This window comes from Lynx rufus, unplaced genomic scaffold (genome assembly GCF_022079265.1).
Source record: "Lynx rufus isolate CCGP_SWC_20201006 ecotype Redwood Valley unplaced genomic scaffold, mLynRuf1.p SCAF_15, whole genome shotgun sequence".
Taxonomy (NCBI): Eukaryota; Metazoa; Chordata; class Mammalia; order Carnivora; family Felidae; genus Lynx; species Lynx rufus.
Window position 1 is genome coordinate 57418173 of NW_025814829.1, and position 25464 is coordinate 57443636.

Genomic DNA, 25464 nt, shown 5'->3' on the forward strand with positions numbered 1-25464 from the left:
AACAAAGGATGCTACAATATACAATGGGGAAAAGGCAGTCTCTTCAACAACAGTGTTGGGAAAACTGGACAGCAATATGCAGAAGAACAAAACTCCACCATACACACAAACTCAAAATGGATTAAAGACCTAAATGTGGGACCTGAAGCCATTAAACTCCTAGAAGAAAACAAGAAGGAATTTCTCTGACATCAACCATAGAAACATTTTCTTCTACATTCTCAGATATGTCTTCTGAGGCCAGGGAAACAAAAGCAAAATTAAACTATTGGGACTACAACAAAATTAAAAGCTTCTGCACAGCAAAGAAAACCAACACAACAAAAAGGCAACCTTCTGAATGGGAGAAGATATTTGCATATGACATATCCAATAAAGGGTTAATATCCAAACTATGTAAAGAACTTACACAACTCAACACCAAAAAACAAATAAACAAACAACAACAACAAAAACAAGTAATCTGATTACAAACCAAGCAGAAGGGCTGAATAAACAAAGTCAAAATACACATGAAAAGAAGTTCAATGTCACTCATCGTTCAGGGAATGCAAACCAAAACCACAATGAGACATCACCTTCTACCTGTCTGAAAGACTAGAATCAAAAAGACAAATAACAAATGTTGCTGGGCTTGCACGAAAAGTGAACCTTTATACAACACTATTAGTAGGAAGAGAAATTGGTGGCAACCATTATGAAAAACTCTATGATGGTTCCTAAGAGTAAAAACTGAACTACCATATGATCTGGAAATCTCCCTCCTGTTCATTGCAGCATTATTTACAGCAGCCAACGTATGGAAACAACCTAATTTCCCTATGATGGACAAATGGATGATGAAAATGTGATATTAAAAAAAATACCCTGCAATTTCACAGATAACAATGGATCACATTTGAGGGTATTATGCGAAGTGAGATAAACCAGAGAAAGACAAACACTGTATGGTATCGCTTGTGGAGTGTGAAAAATTTAAAAGCTGATTGAAAACGACATGGAGTACTTTCTCCTGATATATATGTGTATCTTCATTGTCCCTTAAACATTCTCCGGTTCTTTTTTTCAGGTGTACAACACAGTGATTCAACAAGTGTATGTTATGCTGTGCTCACCACAAGTATAGCTGCCGTCTGTCACCTGACAATGCCGTTTCAATACCATTGATTATATTCCCTACGCTGTACCTTTTATTCCTGTGACTTATTCATTCTACCACTGGAAGCCTGCACCTCCCACTCCCCCTCATCCACTCTGTCCATTCCCCACCCCCCTCCCCTCCAGCAACCATAAGTTTGTTCTCTGTATTCATGGGTCTCTTTCTGCTTTGTTTTTTAAAAAGCTCCCGGATTATTCTTAATTTCAGGATTTAATTCACACTGCTTCTGTCATGTGAAACACTTTCCTTCCCTTCTACCTAGATTCCAGTCGCTGAAAAGCTCTGATTCCAGCTCTTACTCTCTACTCTGGAAGATCTTCTGCACTTAACATTTACATTGCACATTCTGGGACTGATCACATACTGTTAGTTACAGACTGCTTCAAGTGTATCTCCTTAACTATACTGTAAGCTTCAGGGTACCTGGTACTTCTAATAGTTCTGTTTGATTCGTCACAGCCTGAATTCAAACAAACAAAAAGAGCTTCAGAAAACATTTCTGAATACAGGATACCTGGGAAGCATCCAACTCTTGGTTTCAGCTCAGGTCTTGATCTCACAGTTTGTGAGTTCGAGCCCCACGTCGGGCTCTGCGCTGACAGGGGTCTCTCTCCCTCTATCTCTGCTCCTCCCCTGCTCTCTCTCTCTCTCTCTCAAAATAAATAAGTAAGCATTTTTTTAAAATAGAAAATATTTCTGATGCAACAGAGTTTATCACAACTAGTTCTCTTTTTCTTATAAGATAATCTCAATATTTTAAAGTTCACATGCCTTGAGAAGCACGATTTACTTTATGATCCCCACCAATCTTACTTATTTCTTCAAAATCAATTTGTCCAGTTTACTCTATGTATACATATAAATAAATCTCAATGATGACATCAATTTGAAAAAAACTATTTAAAGCCTAATCAAATTATTGATTGCACAGCCATGGCTCTAACAATTAAAAGCTAGTATCCTTTCCCTAGTAGAAAGCAGTAGATTTATAGAATAGTTAAAGGGATTTTTTCCTTGGAGAACAATCAAAAGGTAGGCCTATCCATTCAGAGTAAAGCAGAGAACTATCAAAAAAAAAATGAATTTTGGAAGATTATAAACCAACAAACCTATTAATTTCATTTAAACCATATGTAAAGATAACCAAAGAGTCATTATTATAATCTGACCGATCTGGAAAACACTAACTTCTTATAACTTTAAGGAAAGACAGAGATGTCTCGGTTTCCATTCAGAATTCTGACTCCAAATAAGCTATCCTGACTTTAAAAGGTTTCAGTCATAACCATAAAGAGGCCTCTGGGTCTTTACTATAGCACAAAAACAGTATGTTTCAAAATTGGGTATAAGTGGTGCATTGCAAGATAAACGAAGAGTGTACATTGGAATAATCAGTTCATTTGTCTCCAGCAGAATAAAAAAAATCTCATCTTCTATCTTTTCCCAATTGAGTAGGGAAACTTTGCTTTCCACTACATCTTTCTCCAAAATTTCTTTTTAAATAATTAAGTACTAAGCCATTATTTTGGCCTATTATCAGCTGCTTTCCTGTAACATTAAGATTTTATGTGCATTATTTCCCTTTAATCTTCCCAGTAAAGTTTTAGAGGGTTTTCATTATTTCCATTTCACAAATAAGAAAATGGAAGCTGTCTGGTTTTTCAGTCACTAATTCAAAATCATCAAGTCATTAAGGTTGTAAAGCTGAATCTCTAATCCATGTTTTCTAGCTCTGAATTCTTGGCTCTTCTTGGTATGTCATGAACTGTTTTAGGAATGTTAGCTACTTACAAGAGAGGAAGTGAAGTCTTCTTTCTTTATAACAAACTTTGTATATTACACTTACCAGTTTTCTGCAATTAATCGACAGAAATAGGTGACCTACAGAGAGTACTGAAATTGTTTTCCCCCAAAGTAAACTGACCAAACTTCTTGTCTAGTATTTATGCACCAAAAATAATTGCTATCTATTGTGAGAATACAAAACTTAGAAACACCAATAAACTTTTATCACATGATCATAAGATAGGGAAAGTTCTAGGTGACAGATGAACTGTCATGGAATAATACTGTTTCAGAAGTTCTTTACAGAAATTAAATTTGAAAAATGTCTTTCTGTCAATATTAAATTACTGGTTCAAGACGGAGAGCACATTTGGAATATGTATTGGCCAAAAGTTAAAAACCGTATAGGAAATAACATGTAACATGTAACATGTGCCTGGATTCTGATATTGGAATTTGTTTAGGCTTGTCAATGTAAGCCAACTCTGAAGATTTCTTATAATAGTCTAAGAATCAAGAGCCATTGATAGGAAAACAATAAAAATGTAACTTCCTATAGGCACAGAAATTCCAAATATTTGGTGAATTATGTCAAGAATATAGTTTAATGAAATGTCCTCTTTCCCCAGGGCCATTGTGAAGCTCAAAGGAACAACGTGTATGAAATACTGCTATAAAGAGAGTATTGCATGTTTATTTTTAATCACTTTATAAGAATATCCTATAGAGACAGAAACTTTAAACTTCACCAGTGTGCTTTTGGAAGCAGTAACTGTTGCTGGTTGGATGATTCAATTATCATAAACTATTCTGGCGTGTTTCAAAAGCAGTGCCATTTTAAAACATAAAAAATGTCTAAAAATGCAACCATAGTAATAGATTCTGAGAGCATGGGTTGGGGGGTGAGGGAGAAAGACAATGACAAATTGGTCCAAAAGGACACTGAGACTTCATAGTTGGAAGACGATTGTGCTGACAATTAGTAACAGGAAGCAGAGCACAAAACAAATGAATGAAAAAAGCTGAACCAGCAATGAAAGACCTTATTATAGGGCAGCAACATTATTGTAATAAAGGGGCAATGTACTCTCCTCCATGAAACTTTCACACAGCCACCCTAGTCTCTTTTCTCTCTCCCTGCATTTCATTTTTCATTAGCATCTGCTTGATTATGTATTATTTCCAATCCAAAAGAATGCCTGCATAGTGTTCCTAAATTCCAAGGCTTAAAGGTCCTTCCCTGCACCCTGGCCTTGGGCCTCAGTTAACTTCACTCAAATAAATAAATAAATGCTTTTAAATTAGTATAAAGATATGGGGGGAAAAGACAGGGAGTGATTTAGACTATAATGGCAGAGAGATCAACAAAACACGTGTCCTTCAAGTCCAATCTGTTAAAAATGCAACGATCGTGAGTCATATGAAATATCCAGATGATTATGCCTCTCAAAATCAGTCTCTCCTATGACCTCTCGGACATAATTAGAAAAGCAAAGCTGAAATGGTCACATACCAGTGAATCCTCTGCATTAAGCTTCAGTTTCCACAAAGAGAAGCAGCCCAGAGCTCTGAAACAAATTTTCTCACGCTAGTTGAGAATCACCAGCTCGGATCCCCGATACCGACATATAAACTAGTCTAGAGGCATGGAAAGCCCACACTTTCTGAACTACCCACACGAGAAAACCTCTCACCTCAAGGCCCCGGGGCAGCAGGAGAGGTTTCAGTTAAGCAATGGTGCACAAAAAATCACTGCCCTTGAAACCTGCAAGTTGGGGGTTTAAAAGTTCACATGATCACTGGCAAACTCCATGAGCCTCATTCCCTGGCTATCACGAAGCAATAGTATATATCCTGGAAAACTGTTAGTGGGATTAACATACCCATAAAGGTCCTCAACAAGTGGTGGTTGTTGTTGTTGTTGTTGTTATTATTATTATTATTATTACTACTACTACTACTACTACTTCTCAGCAGACTGAATGTCTCGAGAAATTACTATGTTGCTGACTGGCAAACCACTGAATATCACAAGAAAGAATCGTATGGATCCTTCATTATAACCTCCCTGACACCACATGTGACAAAACTCTGGAATCCCTGGGTGGTGGTGGGACCAGTCGATATTACCAGTCGTGTTGATAGGAATCTATCAAATAACCGGCCACCTAGCTATCACCTGCATGCTTGTCCCCCTGCTACAGAATAAGTAAGAATTGCTGTGACATAAAACACATCTCTCAAGAACAATGAGAATCTGCTATTAACCCACTGCGTATAATAGCTGGCATATGGTGAAGTTTCTGTGGGTGCTGACTAAACATTACTTGAAGAGAGCTGTCGTCTGAGCCCTGTGTATGATTCAACACACTCCAGCCAGATATCAGACGGACCTCTGCCTTCTATCTGCTTAGAGGCTCTGGGAAAGTTTCTTAATCTCTCTAGATCTTGGTTTCAGTGTCTAGTTTGCTTGGATTTTTAGGTACTTTTATTTCATGTCATTCCTGCCGTGACATAATGTGATCACATAAATAAAGCACGTCGTACATAGTAGGCTCTTAAAAAATGTCAATTCTCTTTCCTTGCTTCCTCAAGTCCCTCTTAATTTCCTATGACAGGCAAATACGATGGGCATATAACCCCTTTTAGTCGACAATTAAAAAAATGAATTACACACAAACATCTACGTTCTAGAAAACAAAAAATTAAGTTAAAAAATAAGTATTAAACAAATAAATCAGGTAGGTATCCACATTTAGTTTAACCAAAAATGACCTATAAATGTAACGAGCTCATAAATGAGTATAGTCAGAAGAGTGTGTGGAAAGAATGATTCTGACCCTTCAGAGATGGAAGGGCATCATGGAGGACAATGCTGGGATGGGTGACAAGATAAAAAACAACAGTGCACACAGGCTGGCTCATGTTGGGCAGCATTACACATTCAGCAAATTTTTACCTGGAAGACTGCGCTGGATTGACCTGTTAATAATTAACTTAGTGCAAAAGAGTACACAAGTGTGTGGCTGAACCCACACAGCTGCTTCTCACGCCCAGGCTGCAGGGGGAGAGCCTCCCACCCAGTGCCCCTCGCCCACTCCTTTCCACACCACCTTACCTCTCCTTTATCTAAGAAGTCAGGGTCTTGTTTTTAATAAACAGATAAAGAGACAATGTACCTTTTCCAAGTGAAAAGCTATCATTTGAAACCTTTTTAGCTGAAGAAAAAACACTGCCTTTAAGATGGGATTTTAAAATGGAGTACTACTTTGCATCAGTAAAATTATTTTATACTCTTCAAGGAGAGACGAGGAACAGCGATGTTACTGCAAGAACCACACGTACAACACCAGGTCAGCTAAGGGGGGCGAGTGCCTAACTGTGACCCTGAGAAAACAAGTGTCTGGTATGAGCACGGCATTCTGCTACAGATTTCAAGTGCCATATTTATTCCCATCATTTATCCTTCTTCCTCCTTTGATATTTTTCACTCTATACAGGGATAAAAAAATAACATACCATCTGGAGCTTTCATTCATATCTGAGGATTTCATACTCATTTAAATCAACAATAAGAGATTCAGCCGAAGTTTCTCAGAAATAACATTTCAAATTAATGCTATTCCCGTTACCTGGAATGTACTTCATCTTTTGAAATCTTACTCTTTCTCCGAGCGAGCACAAGTTCCAAGAAGCTCGTCCTGATGATCCAGTCCTTAACGACCCTCCCTTTTCTAAACTCTTACTCAATGTGTTAATTGTAAAACTTACTTCAGAACTGAATGGAACATCTCAAAATACCAGTTCCAAGGATTTGTGGCAGATTTTTGCTACTAGATGATAAACTCTCCAAAGCCAAGGGCTAACCCGGGTCTGTGGATTATGAAATGAACACAGGCACAGGCTTCACAGTCATTCTGTGAAGCACGGGCTGAAATCCTGGCCCGGCCATTTGCCGGGTAAGCGAGCTCACCAAGTCACATAACCTCCCTCAGTCTCTTTAAAATAGAGAACATAATACTTACCTCAGAGCGGTGTGAAGATTAAATGAGATAACATATGTGAAAGGGCCTGGCACATAGTAACGCTCAAAGAAAGGTTGGTTTCCTTCCTTATTTCCTTCTTTTTTCCCTCAGTACCTGGTACAATGTTGAGAACACAATAGACCCTCAATAAAAACTTTCTAAATAGCCATTAGAACTTAGATTTCCTAAAAATATGCTTAAATATTAATTGTGATAACTCCTATGCTTCCAAATTGTTACTTTAAATCATAGGCACACGAGGTAGGAAATTTCAAAAACAGAATTAAGTGAGGGAGGCTGTTGGTTGGATAGTGTGTCTAGGAAAGAGAGTCAAGGAGAGAGTCTGAGGTAAAGTGTTTGAGAATAATTCAGTGAAACTAATTACATGCAGGGTGTTCTTTTATGTCAGTATCTTTGGATAGATGGTAGTTAACTGTTGACCTTAGGAGAAGCTCAAAGAGAGAGGAAGAAGGGAAGGAGGAAGAAGAGGAGGGAGGAGAGAAGGGAGGGGAAGAGGAGAGGAGGAGGGAGGGAGAAGGGAAGAAGGAAGGGAGAAAGGAAGGAGAGGAGGGAGAGAAGGAAGGCTGGCTCTGTTGGGGTCTCCTCACATCATTTAACATGAGCTACGGAAACTCATCACTCCTTGCCTGCCTTCCCTTAAGAACAAGTCCCAGTGCATCTTCCACCTTATAAAACAGTAATCATCTAACGGAAGAACCAAATTAATCAAAAACTTTCCACCAATGGATGGTAACCAAGGGATCCCCTCAGGATAGTCAGAAAGATATGTGAGGACTTTATTCCTTCTATTAAAAAGTGAAAACAGGGGCGCCTGGGTGGCGCAGTCGGTTAAGCGTCCGACTTCAGCCAGGTCACGATCTCGCGGTTTGGGAGTTCGAGCCCCGCGTCGGGCTCTGGGCTGATGGCTCGGAGCCTGGAGCCTGTTTCCGATTCTGTGTCTCCCTCTCTCTCTGCCCCTCCCCCGTTCATGCTCTGTCTCTCTCTGTCCCAAAAATAAATAAATGTTGAAAAAAAAAAAATTAAAAAAAAAAAAGTGAAAACAACTTCTGACTAAAATAAGGGGTAACAATAGTCACATGGACCAACCACCCGTGGAAGCTTTGACTTCCCAAAGGCTTGAAGGTTTGAAGAATCTGGTCTGTGCCCCACTCCTCTGAGGCCAATGAAATGGGGCTGGCCTTGCGCTGTAGTGATGCTTCCTTCCTTGGCCAGAGGTGGCCATGGCCATGGTTTGGGGGTCTAGCTCATGTTTAGTTACAAGGACTAGTTGTTACAGATCAAAGTCCTTGGCATTAAATGAAATTGGGATTTCTTCCCCCAACCAACCCATAGAAGCTGTCTTCAAGTGCAAGACAGCACTGCAAATAGTTTCTACCTAAAACTTCTAATGATCTTTAAAGAAAATCCAATCAAGTAGCTTCCTTGCCATTCCAATGTAATGTAGCTGGAAAGGGAAGGATGGCTGTCATTTAACTCAACCGAGCAAAATTACCGCATATCTCCTGTTACATTGAGACTTTTATTTGCATACCCTTTCACAATTTACAAAGCGTGTTCACATACTGCATCTCATTTAATCCTTACCATAATCCTGAGAAGCGGGTATTATTAACCTTCGTGTCTAAAGATGACAAAGATGGGAGCACCTGGGTGGCTCAGTCGGTTAAGTATCAGACTTGGTTTTGGCTCAGGTCATGACCTCATGGTTGGTGAGATCAAGCCCTGCATCAGGCCATGTGCTGACAGTGCTGAGCCTGCTTGGGATTCTCTCTCCCCCTCTCTCTGCCCCTCCCCTGCTTGTGCCCTCTCTCTCTCTCTCTCTCTTTCTCTCTCTCTCTCTCAAAATAAATACACAAATAAATAAACTTTAAAAAAAAAAAGATGACAAAGATGAAGACCAGAGAAATTATGTGATTTGCCCAAGGCCACACACTAGTAAAGTAGCAGAACCAAGACAGATGACCTTCCAGCACACAGACCTTGTCACAAATGTTGCAGGAAAATTTTTACATGAGCATACACAGTCACTGTGCTCTAGAAGTTTATCACTCCCCTGGGTTCTCCATAAGCGCCCCCCAACTTACATTCCGATAAATGAGGCTATGGCAGTAAACACTGCAACTATAAATTAGCTTCAAGTAAATCAGGAAAGGGGGTGACAGAGAGCTCAGAAAAGTCACGAGGGAAGACTCATGACAGATGTCTGAGCAGGTCACTGACAACGTTCTAATGAAGGAAGTGCTAAAACAGTGAGACTATCTAATAGGAAACTCATGTGACACACAATGTAAATTTATGTCCATAAAGGACGTGATAGTGAGGGGTGCTGTCACACCTAGGAGCCGCATCTGAAACCCTGAACTCCATAGTCATGTCCATGAAAACAGGATTATACTTTTTCTTTTTGTACGTTTGTTGTGTAATGCCGAAAAAAAGAAGGGAAGAATAGACATTCTGTGGAAATTTTTTCTTATCATATTAGGGTGTGCTTTGAATGGCAGGAAGAGAATGTGTGACTGAGTATGGCATTATTATTCTTTGTAATTTTCTACAAACAATCTCCCTTTAAAGTGATTTTTAACAAGGTTTTCTCCTTTCCCCGTTCTAAACTTAGTTTATGGGTTAAACTTTGCAAATAAATAATTACAGTACCCCCTAGAAAATATGACAGAAAGGAAGAAAATCTGATTACAGTTGCACTTATCCACTTCATTATCAAATTTTAAGTAAGGGCTCTATTATATATAGTGAGACGCCACTATTACAGGACATAACTTTGTTTGCCTAAAAATCTGATCACAGGCAAGGGGAAGAAAAGCACCAAATCTTCAAATGATCAAGTACATAAAATAGTGTAAATAAAAATCACTGAAAACAAAAATGAGGTTAAGAACTTTATATGTAATTCAACCTAATAGAATGTAGCAACATACGTCAAAAAGAAAAGTATGGAACATTAAAGAGTAATAGAAGACAAAGTGAATACTGAAAATACAGAGTAGAAACATAGGTATGATTTGGGCAAGTGTTCGATTGTTGATACATGATACATACAAAAAATAAATAAATAGCCATTCAGGCTCCTCTTGCAAAAAATGGAAAAATGTGAGATTTTTCTGAGCTAGGGAGGTGATACTTGGAAAGGAAGTTTTTTTCCGAAGATTAATGTATCCTATGCATTGCTCCCAAATACTCCAGAGAGGAGAATATCTGAAGGCAAGAGATCAACTAGGAGACTTATCAGAATAGTCCAGGGAGACCCTGATGAAGAGCTGCCCCAGGATGGTAGCAGGGAGATTGCAGAGTACGGAAACAAGATATCTTGCTGACCGACTGGCTCATGGAGGGAAGAGCGCCATTTGCTTACAGATGTCCCCTTTCTACCGTAACCTGGTAGGTTCTTCTTTTCATCAGATACTGATTTGGACACCTAATGCATAAAAGCCTCCGACGGTTCCCAGCTGGTTTCCATTAAAAACATCAAATTGGTATTTAAGATCTTTCACAATCTGATTACAAAGTATCTAATCTTGTTTTTTCTCCAACATGAATGTTCTATCCACCTGTGATATTGCCTATGCTATTCACAAAATAGGCTCCTCATTAATTCTGGACTTCATGTGCGTATGTTGTTAACCTCACTGTGAATGTCCTCCTTCTTCCGAAAACTTACATATCACCTATCCTCCAGAGCTCATGCTAAAATCCTTACCTAGTCACCCTAGCTTACCTTTACCTATTCTCTCAACTTCTATAAAATTCATTCTGGCGACGAATCTCATCATTCCTCCCACTGCAGTGTGTTGTGAATGTCTTCCACAGTCAATGACAAATTCCCACATTCAAACATTGTATCTTATACTCCTTTTAGTATCTAGTATGGTTCTAATGATCAATAAACCCTTTAAAAGTGAACTAGTCAGATCTCTTATAATTCTTCTATATTTATGTGGTATAGAGTTACCCTAGATTTATAGGGTTGCTATTCTAGGTTGTATTAGATGTTATGTAAGACTGAGAATCAATTAGCAATTTCTCTATCCCCATGAACAGCCACAGTGAAAACATTAGTAGAAATCGCCTCATTTTTCTATGTATTTAAAGTATCTTTTATACTACGTATTCAGAGGTAATGATGTCTTTTTGGTAGGTTTAAGCCCCCTTACTTTCTTATAAAAAGAAGAAAAATAGGTTAATGAGTAAACATTTCATTTCAAAATTGGCCTAAGAAATGCAGATCGACCTATTTTTTAAAGAGCTGACTGAAGAAAGGTTTCAGAGAGGAAAGAGATATGGTCAGAATTTGCAACACGGAATAAGCTGGATTTCTGGGAGGTGCTATTGGAACACAGGTTGGCACGTCTCTCTTCCCACCACTGAGAATGAAAGGGAGTAGATAAAAAGGCAGCTGAGCCCCAAGACACACAGACAAATGTTCAAACTCTCCATTGAAGAACTGTTTTACTCTTCAGTTGGGCTGGTAACTGTCAAAACATTTGAGACCATGACTACTGGGTAGACCAGCTACTGTGCTCAAAGTACATGTGAACGCAGCTTTATAACAATGCTTGTGTCTTACGTATCCTATATTATTTACTAAATTGTAATGTTTCCTGCGCAAAAATAATCTCAATCTATAATTAGCAACTGACCAAATCATAATTCTGATTAGAGAGGCACTTGGCTTGAAAAACAATGGTTATTTTTACTTACATTTCTACAGTACGATATTTAGAGAGGACCTTCGCACAGAGTTCATATATGATCCCCCAAAGGAGGATGAGGTCAGATCTTTTCATCCATGTTTCAGGGGCTTGGAGAGTTTACATTCTGCATGCCAAAGGCTATCTAGCCATTTAAAATATCGTAACTCTGGGGCGCCTGGGTGGCGCAGTCGGTTAAGCGTCCGACTTCAGCCAGGTCACGATCTCGCGGTCCGTGAGTTCGAGCCCCGTGTCGGGCTCTGGGCTGATGGCTCAGAGCCTGGAGCCTGTTTCCGATTCTGTGTCTCTCTCTCTCTCTGCCCCTCCCCCGTTCATGCTCTGTCTCTCTCTGTCCCAAAAATAAATAAACGTTGAAAAAAAAAATTTTTAAAATATCGTAACTCTGACCCCAAATCATATCTCAAGGCTCTCAATCTAGGGAAAACGGCACAGAATGGGGACAGGGAAGGGAAATAAAATGCAAATGACAGTAGATGAATTTGAGTTCTAACCTTGGCACTTAGCTACTACTACCTAGTAAGGTAACTTTATACAGATCACTGAATTTCAAAGGCCTCCTTTTCCATCTAAAACTGGAGAAATCTGGACTATTTGTTTTCATTCATTCATTCAAAAATGGCTATTAAGCCCTAATAGGTAGGCACTAGGAGACAGAAGATAAATAACACTAGGCTCTTTACCCTAAAATAACTCGCAGATCAGCAGAGGAGACGTAACACATGAACAAATAACCAAAAACCACTGTGATAACAACAAAAGAGACCAGCTTGATGAAAGGCAGGGAAGAGTAATTTAGTAGGAATAAGGATGGGCATTTAAATGTGAATTAAATCTTAAAGGATGAAAAAAATGATCCAGACAAATAGAGGCCACAAAGCCATTCCAGTCAGGGGGAACAGCATGAACAAAGCCTCAGAGCGGAAGAGCTGTGGAGTTTGTGCAGGGAATCACAAACGCTTCATTGTGCCCACATGTGACCACCCAGAAGACACAGGAAGCGAGAGTTGAAAGCAGGAGTCAGACTGAGGAGATCCCCACATGATATACTAAAGAAGCTGGACTTCATCCAGTAGGCAATGGCAGGGCCATCACAGTGGAATGGTACGGTGAGGACTTAACTGGGGAATGGTCCCTGTGACAGTCACGAGAAGGTCAGAATGTAAGTGGTCGGTCGAATCTACAGGCAGAGCATCTAGTTAAGAATCTACAATAGAAGACAACAAGCTTGTTCTGGGGTGATTATAGTTTGATTTACAGTTCAAACACTAATCAGCAGAAACAGAAATGGACTGGGAATGGGGTGAAGATGTGAAGGCAGTGGGGGGCGGGGGTAAAGGCATGGAATAGATTCAGGTTTCTGCTCAAGACAGAACTGACATACTGAGGAGTGGCACCTGGGAGGCTCAGTCAGTTGAGCGTCTGACTTGGGCTCAGGTCATGATCTCACAGTTCGTGGGTTCAAGCCCCACGTCAGGCTCTGTGCTGACAGCTGGGAGCCTGAAGCCTGCTTTGGATTCTGTGTTTCCCTCTCTCTCTGCCCCTCCCTCACTCCTGCTCTGTCTCTGTCTCTCAAAGGTAAATAAACATTAAGAAAGAAAGAAACGAAGAAAGAAAGAAAGAAAGAAAGAAAGAAAGAAAGAAAGAAAGAAAGAAAGAAAAGAAAAGAAAGAGAAAGAGGAAGAAAAGAACTGACATACTGAATACAGGGGGAAGTTGACAAGATTATCTTAAATTCAGCTTAGGACAGGTTGAGTCCCAGAAATACCTAGGCAGAGATATCCGGCAGTGAGTTGACTATAGTAGCCTAGGGCTCAGGAGAGAGGTCTGCCCTGAAAATATATCTTGTGGGAGAATAAACTGCATATAGGTGGTAACTAAAACCTTCAAAGTGAATGTGACCACCCAGGAAACGGGGACAAAATGAGAAGCTTCCTTGACCAGAACCCAGTTATGTACCATAATCCACGAAACAGGCAAAGGAAGGAAACCAGAAGAGGCATCCCAGAACACAACAGGAGAGGTCACCCCAAGAAAGAAGTGGTGATTGATGGCATGAAATGCAGCCCAAGATGTCAATCCAGGAAAAGAACAACTGAGAAATGTCTACTGGTCTTAGCAATTAAGTGGTCACTGGAGAACTTACTGAAAGTGGTTTCAATCAAGTGACTAAGAAAGAAAGCCAGACGGCAATGAATTGAGAAATAGAAATATATAAGCACAAACTAACTTTTTGGAAATTTTAAATCCGAAAGGAAGGAATGTGAAATTTAGTGAAGATTGGGGAGAGGGATTCGAAGTCCCGGCTGGGTCTCATTCTTCACTTTTTCAGACGGATAAAAAGCCTATTTTGGTAAAATTCAAATAAAACCCACATATATTAAATTGGAAGTAACGTTTTTAATTATCAGGAAAAACAAGGGACTCATGTAGCCATCAATGGAATATACATATACGCATATGTAACATTTTCCAACATACCTTACAAGTACCTGGTAAAATCATCTCTTTTTTCACATACTCCAGGGGGCCAGGGACAGAGGCCAAGTATCTGTTGGCCAAGTATCCCTCCCTTGCTCCAACTGTTCATTCTCTTAATGTTTCATAAAAACATTATGGAACACTAAGGAATATCCTTCTCCCCTGCTTTAACTATTTAACTCCTATTCACTCTTCGAAGGCCTGCTCAAAATTCCCCTCACAGAATCTCAGCATGTAGGAGACAAAAAGACCTTGCAGGCTCATGACATCCATGTGTTTCTCCCTCTATGCTGAGAGCTTCAGAGAATGATCCCTCCGAGGTCATACTCGTGCCTCGGGGCAAAGCTGGAATCTGAACTACTTCTTCAACCAGCGTCCATTTCACAACTCATCCTTAGGTCCACTTAAGACTGCAAGGAAGTCAAGCTTCAAGAATAATCTATCTTAAATAGTTGATTTAGTGTAAGACCCATCTTAATACACTTCTGAAAACTAAGGAGCTGGTCTATAACTTCACTTGTTGGTTTGTCAACTACCTACGACTACTTGATGATAGAAGTAAAGATTACAGATGTCAACTAATACTTACTTCGTGGATAGGCTGACTGTCAGTCACTAAATAGGATCTCTCCCCCAGAGTGCAGTATTTATTTCCGCCTCTGCCAGTGGAAGTGTTGGAGCAGATGTTGGCAGACTGTGACATACAGTATGTCTTTAAAACTTGTTGGGGTGTGAAATTTCATAAGGTCAAAAAATGCTGCATTTTGATCAGCAGATACAGGAGTTCTGTACTTTCATAAATCATTTCAGACAAACCAATACCATTTGCTAGTAAGATAGAGAAACTAAGAAACTGTACTGGCCTTATGGAGGAGATAATGTATGCTGTTAGGGTTTTAAAAGCCAATTTTTTTTATCATTTTAAAGCAAATGCTCGCTCAGAAGATCTTTAGAGTGAAAATGTGCTCTTAAGTCAACACAAAATACAAGATATTACTTCAGTTGACAACAGGATTTTAAAAGTAATTTTCTAGTCAGAGAAAGCCATAAACATCTAATGTGTATTCCAGTGGGGGAAAAATTATTTCCTTAACCAATACATACACATTAAGTGTTCTCACTTGTTAAAAAATGAAATCCCTACATAAGAATCCATTTATATAAATAGAGAGATGTTTGGGTCTTTTAAGTAAGTATTCTTATCACTCAAATGATTTCACAAACCCTTTGGTTTACTGCTTTATCTTACTCTTAAAAAAATTAAAAGATACTATCCATAAAAAAGGCTGGGGCTCCATATAATCTTAAAATGACTTTTATGACATTCAAGGACTTTTGTTATCTTGGATATTTTGTTGTTGCTATTTGATATTTTTATTTTTATTTTTTTTTGCTTCCATCTTAACCTCCTACCTTTTCCAAATGTAGGTAACAGAAAACAACACATAACCAAAATCAAAATTAAGAATGGTGTCTAGCTGAAGATTTTATCTCAATGGCACAGATTTTAGCTCTTATGCAAGTTTATTTTAACCTAATGTAACTTTTTAAATGCTTTATTTCTGCGTTAACACAGAAAAACCCTTCCGTTGATTAATCAGTAATACAATCAGCCTAAAGAGCCTGACATTTCACAGCAATGTTATTTGTTGCCATTATCACAGGCAGAACCATCTTTCAGTTTATTTTGTGCTGTGTTCAAGAAAATATACAGTCCCTAAGTCAACCTTAATTACAAAAATTTTTCTGAGATACTTGTAAGGAAGAAAAATTTAACTTCAAACATAAAACCTCCCCAGAAAATAATTTCTAAAGTAAATCACTTGTTTCTCATCAGATGATCAACGAAAAGAGCTAAGATCATGCCAGGAAACCGATCAGAAATGCACTCGGTACCGCAACATCTTACAACCAAGTTCACTCTAGCAACCAAGTTCAAAGGTCTCCAATCATATTTTATGAAGAAAGGCCTGAGGTACAAATTTGGGGAACTGTATTTACCACATTTAGGTTCTAACTACATAAAATCTTATACTGTATTGCCTTAGAGAAGGCCGTGTATTATCGATAATCAAAGCTGAGAGTTTCCCTGCTCTTAAATACAAACCTGAACTCTTTCATAGGCTTCTCATATATCATAAGGGATCTGACACGTGAGGTCACACAAGTAAATAGATAGGAGGTGAATCAACAACTATAATTAACTTACTTGCCACTGAAAAGTTGTTGAGGGGATAAGGTAAATCCACATCTTGAGGCTTCTCTTTATATCCAATGAATGAGCCATCTGTCTTCAAAAGGAAGTATCTCGGCCTCCAGTTTTTTATATATTCTCCTACATGAGGAAAGCATGCATGTTAATGCTGGGGGGGAAAAAATGAACAGCAGCTTTTATGTGAAAAATCAATTATGGTACAATATATGTCCCACAACACTGGCCTCCAAGAATTTAGTTAGGCAATTTTCTTTTAACTTAGCTTACAAAAGAAAATACATAAGCCTGCAATTAAGATTCAATAAAAACTCAAACATGTTTTGTTTTTAATGATTTCACACTTTGATAATTCATTTGCACCATTATTTCTTCAGAGAATCATTCATCTGAGTACACATTTTGTTCAGTTTTTCATTTTATCAGATGGGCTGTTAGAGCATATTTCAACCATTTTAAAAAGCCTTGGTAAATCATCCACACAGTATCAAGGAATTTCGATGAAAAACACTTATCATAAGGAGGAACATGAAATGGATGTTTATCTTCCAAGTACTACTGACTAATTGTGTCATTTTTTAAGAAGAAAGAGGGGAAAGTCTGTTTTCACTGTTAAATCTTGATCGTAACTTGTTTTAACAACATTTTATTGTTCTGAATAGGGAAATTATCCTCTCTACAATGCTGTAAATAAGTCAAGGAAATGAAGGAACATGGGTGAACAGAGCTTAAAAACCATTCACACACTCACACACATTAATAACCGTGAGAACACGTGCTACAATACCAAGCACATGATTGTCAAGAAATGCACTTTATCAAATTTTAACATAAACTGTCACCTCTCCTCCAAAAAGTAAGTTTTTAGCAACCAGATCACAAGTTGCTTACCTAATATGGGACTCTTCTTAATTTTAAGAAACAGGTGTTCCGTGATACCATAAGAGATGGAAGGCTATCTGGTCTCAAAACTGTCCCCTCTCTACTGGATATTTCTACCTGGTTCTTCAATATCAAATGTTTAATCACAGTACTGCAAACAACTGAAAACAGCCCAACGTTCCCTACAAATCGGCCTCTTCTCTTGATCCCTGTTACCCAAGCTCAAACACCTGGCTGTTGCCTCCCCTTCGGCTCGGTCAGTGTTGCCTTCCCCAGTCTCCTATTAGCCTAGCCTGAATGGGGCCCTCGCACCCTGCCTTTCTGCTGCTGTGCCGTGACCACCCCGCTTCCTACTCACCCCCTTCCGTCCTAATGCGTCTACCACCTCCAGATTAATCCCATGCCTGGGTGTACCACTTTGATTGCATCACCTGTCTGCTCAAAAATATTCTGACTCCCTACTGTTTAATCAAGTTTCTTAACAGAAAATGTAAGCCCTTCCATAATCTCACCCCAACATACATTTCAGATATGCAGTGTGCCTCTGAATCAGCGATTCTCAAGGTCCTTCCCTCACACCTCTTTATACTATTAACTGTTACTGAGAACTCCCACAAGCCCATTAATGTAGATCACGTCTAGTTTATTGTATTAGGAACTGAAAAGAAATTTTAAATTCTTCTGTCACTTCAAGAATAACAATAAACTCATTACATGTAACATAGCTAATATATTTTTATGAAAATTATATTTTCTAAAACAAAAAAAATCAGCAAGAGAGAACTGCTTTACAGTTTTAACAATCTCTCTGATGTTTGGCTTCATAGAAGACAGCCAGGTGCTCGTTATCTGCTTCTGTATTCAATCTATTGTAGTATGTTTGTTTTGGTTTAAAACATAGGAAAGCAATCTGGTTCAAACAGGTATGAAGCTGGAAAAGGGAAGAGCATTCTGACAGTTACAGTGATCTTCCTTTGATACTACATCAGCATTTGACAAGTGGTAGTTTTATGACACCATATCCATGAACTTCCTACACCGGGTTGTGGGAAAATCCACCGGTCAAATGAATCTTTTACATATGCATGGTTTTGTAACATCATACAGTGGGCATTTAGAAAACACTGGTCTGCTGAGTTATACTGACCTTCCCACTACTGACACACCGTATTACGCAAGTATCATCAGAAAAGTAAGCACCGGGAAGCCATCAAGCTCACGATGGCAGATATGTTCAAATTTTTGCTTGAAAACTTGATCTTCCCCATTGGTGGTTAAGGGCTGTCAGTCCTCTTCCTTGCAGTGATGCTTTCCGGGTCAGTGCCAGCCTAGGGCTGCTACTTGACAGAGCTTAATAGTGATTTACCAAATGAATAAATGAATGAATGATACGTATACAAATATCCCAGCACATAAAAGGAACTTAAAGGGCAAGAAAAAGAAAACCTGATTCCCCTCCTCACTTTGTTTTACTGAAAAAATATGGCCCAAATATTGATACACACATGCCAAATTTATAAAACCAGAATGTTAATAAACCCACAGTTCCCATCAAAAAAGATGAAGGAAGTTCCTTTCTTGACTGTCCGTATTATTTTATTTTTCTATTTTTATCTATGGATTCCTACATAAAACTTAAAATCATTAGATATTACTTCTCTAATTAGTGATGGAGTATTTAGATTTCAAATGCTACTGTAACAGGAACAGATTCATATCGGTATAAGATGCTGTAAGTCTACCAGGCTAAAAAATGAGCAATAGTTTAATAATTACACCAAAGGTAAAACAAAACAAGTTCATTTTAAATATTTTAATTTTTGAATGTTTATATTTATTTTTGAGACAGAGAGAGAGCGTGAGCAGGGGAGGGGCAGAGAGAGGGAGAGACACAGAATCTGAAGCAGGCTCCAGGCTCTGAGCTGTCAGCATAGAGCCCGATGCAGGGCTTGCCAACCATGAGATCATGACAGGAGCCAAAGTTGGACACTCAACAGACTGAGCCACCCAGGCGCCCCATCATTTTAAATATTTTAAAGAAGAAATAATGGGATAGCACTACTTCTTATTTTATGAAAGCACTGAAAACACTTATTCAAGAAATATGAAATTAAAAGAAATAAACATCAAATTTTCATCTCTAAGAATAATTTCCTATCAGCCACTAAGTATTTACATGCTCAGATGCGAGACACGAGATACCACCACATAAATCTTCTTTTTTCTTAAGCAAGTCTTAGGAAATTTCAAATATTTCATATGGTCTACAAGCAGGACTTCTGGTTGCCAAAAAGCTCTCTTAAAAATAAATCTATTGTGCACCCATGACACAGAAAGATTACACCAAGACACTGCAGTAGTCATTCACACAGGATTAAAAGTCAAAATTTACCTTCTTGACAAAACAGAAATAAGTATTATTTCTCACAAATTTTGGTTAATAATGAGTTGATTCAGTCAAATTGGTCAACAATTATACTATCACATGAAGCTCACAGTGGATCTCAAACTTTCAATGAACACTCTTGATATTTGACTCTTGTTTATAATATGAATAAACTTCCTGAGAAGATGTTTAGAGTACATTTATTTATTTGTTCTGTATGCTGGAGACAGTCGTGGACAAATAAAACAGACAAGGATTTTGACTCTTGGAGTTTATACTCCTGACCACATGAGATTTCAGGCACCCCTAAAACTCGGAGAAGCCTTCTGAATACTTCCTGAAAGCAGATCCTTTCGTTTATAGGTTCCCATTGACATTCTCAAGTCAAGTTCATACAACAGCATGATGTGCTGGCCTAATTAAATATTTATTTTCTAGTTCCAAAAGTGGAACTGAGAAGAGATTCGTTTTCTGCCAAAGAAATGGGCCTTACCGGGGACACAAATTCACAAGGAGGGAATAAAGCAAAAAAGCAAGCTTCACTGCCACCAACCCAGGCCCAGAACAAAAGAAGAAGATTCCTAGCTCAAGAGATAGAAAAGGTCATAGCTTTTCCGGACACCACGGCAGGAAACTGTGCACACTGCTGGAAAAGGAGAACTGTTCCTGCAGCCTGGGGCTTCCCAAGAAAATCGGACCTTGTCCCACCGGTCAAGAAAAAGGACCTGAACACTCTCCTCACTGAGAGTCTGGATAAGGCACACACTCTCAGGCTGCTCTAAAAATATGGCCAAAAAGGCCTCACTTTTATGGGGCTAAGTGCCCGGAACAAAGGTACCCTCTCTGCCTCCAATCCTTTTAAGCCAGACTGCTAAAAGTCAACCACAGCTTGCATTTTAAACATGGCATTTACACCTAAATTTATACGTATTATATGTATTGAAACCAAGTTGTATCATACTTTTATATTTATAGCCCATAGGCTTCAACTATCTAAGACACAGCTTTGTTGTAATGGGGAGAAAGTCTTGTTTAAAAAAGCAGCAGCATTTATGGGGCTCCTATTCAAAGCTTACGGCGAGTTGTCATGATCAATCCTCAGCAAGCATCGAGGCCACACCCTCGATGTTGGATAGGTATTTCCAACACCACCTCTTCCCAGCTTTCAATCTACCTTAGTTAAGGGCCCTTTCAATTAGTTCTCACACTCCTTGGCTGGAGGCTTTATGTATTTTGAAGTCTGCTGGTTCCAATATCAAAACACATATATTTCCCAACGAGGATCCTGAGATTTTGGCCTCTGTAGTGAGCTGAATGGTGACCCTCAAAAGAGATGGACACACCCTAATCTCAGGGACCTGGGAAAATTACCTACTATGGCAAAAGACGTGATTAAGTTAAGGGTTTTGAGAAGAGGAGCTTATGCCGGATTATCTGGGTGAGCCCTAAATCCAATCACAAGCATCTCGGAAGCAGGTGTAAATGTGAGGCAGGGGGGCTCTGACATCAAGGAGAAGGCCATGTGACTTGATGCTGCACCACAAGCCAAGGACCGCCTGGGGACACCAGATGCTGGAAAAGCAAGGAATGGATGAAGCCTCTGGAGGGAGTATGACCCTGCCTGACACCTTGACCTCGAACTTCCGGTGTCTAGAAGTACGAGACGATAAATGTCTTTTGTTTTGAAGCAACCAATTTGTTGTAGTTCGTTACAGTGGCCCTAGAAAGCTTAATGCAGTTTCTTAGCACCACAACCGAAGGCTTGTTTACAGAACCAAAAAAAGATGCCTACTGATTCGTTAAGTTCTTGGCATCAGTGGTAGAGACACACATAGTTAATACCTTCTGAGCACAAAGGGAGAAATGCACCTCACTCTTATAAACAGGAGAGAGTCCTATTTAGGAAATGCGGGGTTGGAGGAGGCTGTTCACTAGAGTTCACAATTTTCTTGGTTACGATCACTTCAGATTCTGGACTTCTGCCAACTTTCTTACATTATTTAATAATTTATTTCCTGTAATCTCTTCAAACACACAAATAAAAAAATCTCAGTGTTTCTGAGCGCATGTGGCCATACAGAACATTCTTGATTTCCCCACCAAGTACAAATAATATTTTGGCTCTCAGTCTTGATCTTTAATAACAACCTCAGATGGGAGATGGTGGGAGTTTAAATCATTAGTACCCCCGTGGGTCATCTTTATTAGGAGATGCGTTCAGCTCAGGGCTGTCCAACCAAGTTGACGGTGTTCACGTCCTACCTGATCTCAAATCACATTTGTATTTAATAATCTTCAACTTACATTCATCCTCGCACACTACAGATTATTTCATCAGCACTTTGCTGAGAATCACCTTTGCACTTTTAAAGCTGATATCATCAAAAAGTGCAGAGTAGGAGCTAGGAACGTATGTCTAAGGACTAAAAGCAGACTGATTAAAACGTTCAAATGGTCTTACATCTAGAACTAGGAAATGCTGAGATTTGTTCAGACATACGAATGGAAAAAAGCTGGTATCCTCACAAATGAATCATGTTGACGAGTATTTGCTTCATTCGTTCATTCATTTTTAAGGCTAGGTTGTGTTCCAGAACCTGGTCCTGACCCTAACTCCTTGAGAAGAACTGGCCAAGAACAGCTCGGGAACGCTCATTCATCCACTGGAGGCCCAGCCAACTGTCCTGGGCTATGCTGAAAACAGTCAGGTGAAGTCACGAAGATGTTACTGAAATACATATAGAGACAATCCGATTGAGAAGCAATTGGTACAACTATAGCACTGTTTGTCATGAATCCCATACACATGATCATTTAGAATTTAGATGATACAATTAAGCAGCAGCTTTAAAATAAGCTACTTTCCTTGGACAAAATATGAAGAAAACAAAAGAGCCGGTTATCAACAATTGTACTGCAGACACACTGAAATTCTGATTTCTGTCAGAGACACGGGTGACACGGCTTTTTAAACATGACTAACAGTCACTCATCCGTGCTGTGACACAGGCTTCCGAAGCTAACCGCTCCCTGAGGAAGAGGTGAGGGCATTCTCACGTGCATGGTGGCACCACCGCCTCATCGTAAAGCCAGGAGAACTGCGGGCTCAGCTTTCCTGAGAATATACATATATATGTATATTCTACTGCCACGTTTAATCACAACACACATTTTCAAGCTATGTTACTATCTGTCTTTGTTGTCTCGGAGAGGAAGAATGAATAGATAAAAGCCACACTGGATGGGTATGTTAATAATTCAGGATTGACGGAGGGGGAGAGCCCACACAAAAAAGAAACTGGCCATATTATCACCGTGATAAGGCACGTGGGTCCCCTTTTCAGAGCAAAAGAAACTCTACTGAAGGCGCCTTTGAGGTGACCACAGAGAGTCAAGGTCAATACAGGATCGATACACTTCTCCAGTGAGGCTCAGCTCTTTCCCCACTCCGCCTCACCCTTCAAGGGCTCCAGGTAAGACGAAATCGTGCTGCAGGGCAAGGACTCTGCAGCCTGGCACCTTGGGTCTGAACCTGGCTCCTCTACTTTCCAGCCGCAGGAACTGCTCCCTGCGCCCCGATCTGAAAAACGAGAAGCGTGGTAGCAGCTCCCGGAAGGACACAGTGGGACACTGCTTACCTGAGCACAGCACGGGTCAGGTTTTGTTACTATTAAGTGGAACCGATGCCATTTACCATACCTCTCCAACCTCACATTCCATACTCCACTCATCCGTACTGCGCTTACTCGAGAAGATTGACATAGATGAGGCAACAGGCAAAACCTGTAGTAAATGTACTCTCTCACCCCAAAACAACATCTCTTTAACTAGCGGCAGGTATATAAAACTTGAATCCTACCTAAAGAAATGAAAAGGCTATCCCATATCAAAACACGGCATTGATTTAATACTTCTTCTTTCTTGAAGATATCAGAGTAACTAGTCTTCCCAAAAACAGAGCTAAAATTTTAGGTATCTTTTAGATATCTCTGAATTACTTTTTTAGTTTATTTATTCTTGAGAGAGAGAGAGAAAGCACACATGAGCACAAGTGGGGAGGGGCAGAGACATGGGGAAACAGTGAATCTGAAGCAGGCTCCGGGCTGTGAGCTGTCAGCGTGGAGCCTCATGCGGGCGGGGCTCAAACTTACGAGCTGCGAGATCATAACCTGAGCCAAAGTCAGATGCTTAACCCACTGAGCTACCCAGGCGCCCCCTCTGAATTATTTTTATTAAGTGATATACACAGGGTACTGTCCCATGAAAATAAAATAATTTTAAATTTCCAAAGAAGAGCTTTTAAGCCAAAAATATGGCAGCTTTCAAACTGAATTTATAGGACTTTAAGAAATCATTAGTCTTAAATAAAAGTCTTCATGGGACAATTTCTACCTAAGACAAGAAGGAGGTTTCATGTTGATATCAGTATAAAATCTATTAATTTTGAGGTTCACAGTATAGTTAAGTATTTAGTTGCTTACTGACCGACACCAACCAAATTAATACACATGCATTACCTAAAAGACATATAGCAGAATCCTTTTCCACTAATAGATTTCCATAAAGAAATATTAGGACCACAAATAAATAAATAGTGAATATATAATTCACAACCATGCACCACGTCTTAAAGATCTTAAAGCCAAATACAGTTACTGCAGAAACGCACGATGATAAACATAACAAAACATTTGCCATCTCTGAGACAGTCTGTTACATTTTTCTAGAGTGGATTGCGAGTATTCTGTTCCAATCAGTTCTAAGTAAAAGCCCTAAGAATGCCTCTCAGGGAATAAAAGAAGTAGAGTTTCTCAATGAAATTATCATCATCCTCTTTTACAAATGTCTTGAAAATAATCTTAAGGAATTATTTTTATATTATCTACACTGCAATGAGCTAGCATAGTAACAATTTTTCAACTGCATGGGGACAACCTGGTAACTTTTTTTAAAAAAATGAAAGTACTTTTGCATATGCTAAGAGCTTACTAAATATATCTCGATTGGGGTTTCCAGCTTCTACAAACCCCAATGTTTGGGTTATCACGCCCCTTTTAACAAGACCTTTCAAGCACAGTCTTTCCTTGCCCTTGGGCAAAATTCCAAGCGTTACTTTCTGTGGTGTCCTCTGTGAGATCTCCTGGACCCTCATCAAGCAGCTCTGGCTGTGTTCTGATGGGTCTCCCAGGACTGGGTGGGGTCTACTAAACATGCCAGAAGCACCCCAGCTCCTTCATTTTCAGGTAACGCTCACAGCTCAAAGAACAAGGTTCTTGAAACACGGTTATTTAGAACCAGAGATAATGGCTTCTAATCGATTCATTCATTCAGAAGTCCGGAATGGGTGTCAAAATATGCAGGAGCTCCATGAGTACAGAACGAGTGAGACGGGTACAGCACCTGCCCGCAGGGAGCTTTAACTACAGTAAGTAGGGCAGCTGGGAGAAGAGAGAACTGGAGAAAAGTGGACGACCGAGCAATAAAATTCAAAGTGAAAAACCCTCCCGCTTCTCTTCGTCGTTTTTAGCGGTCTAGAAAGTCATGGAGGGTGGCAACATCTCCCATGCCTGGCCTCTCCAAACAGCACCCAGTGTGCCTGGTGATGGTGGTTCTCGGTGACGCCGTCTGACGCATCACTGTGGGGAGAGGGGCTGGAAGCAGTATCAGCAGAGGATCCTTCCGCATTGCATGGAGACCTGGTTTGCTGCTGTGTGGGTTCCAAGACAAGGCACCGCACCCACTCCTCTCTGAAGCCTCATGACAACACTGGCAGAGGCATAGGAATGGTTCAC

The 25464-nt window shown here is 39.6% G+C and overlaps 1 protein-coding gene across 4 annotated transcripts in view; it reads right to left on the reverse strand.

The window, feature by feature from the left end:
- Positions 1-25464, reverse strand: part of AKT3 (AKT serine/threonine kinase 3) — a 309235-nt gene that overhangs the window by 157832 nt on the left and 125939 nt on the right. For all 4 annotated transcript variants that reach the window (XM_047077095.1, XM_047077092.1, XM_047077093.1 and 1 more), the window contains exon 3: positions 16402-16527. In XM_047077095.1, the coding sequence (XP_046933051.1) occupies positions 16402-16527 (126 nt within the window). The remainder of the gene's footprint in view (positions 1-16401; positions 16528-25464) is intronic.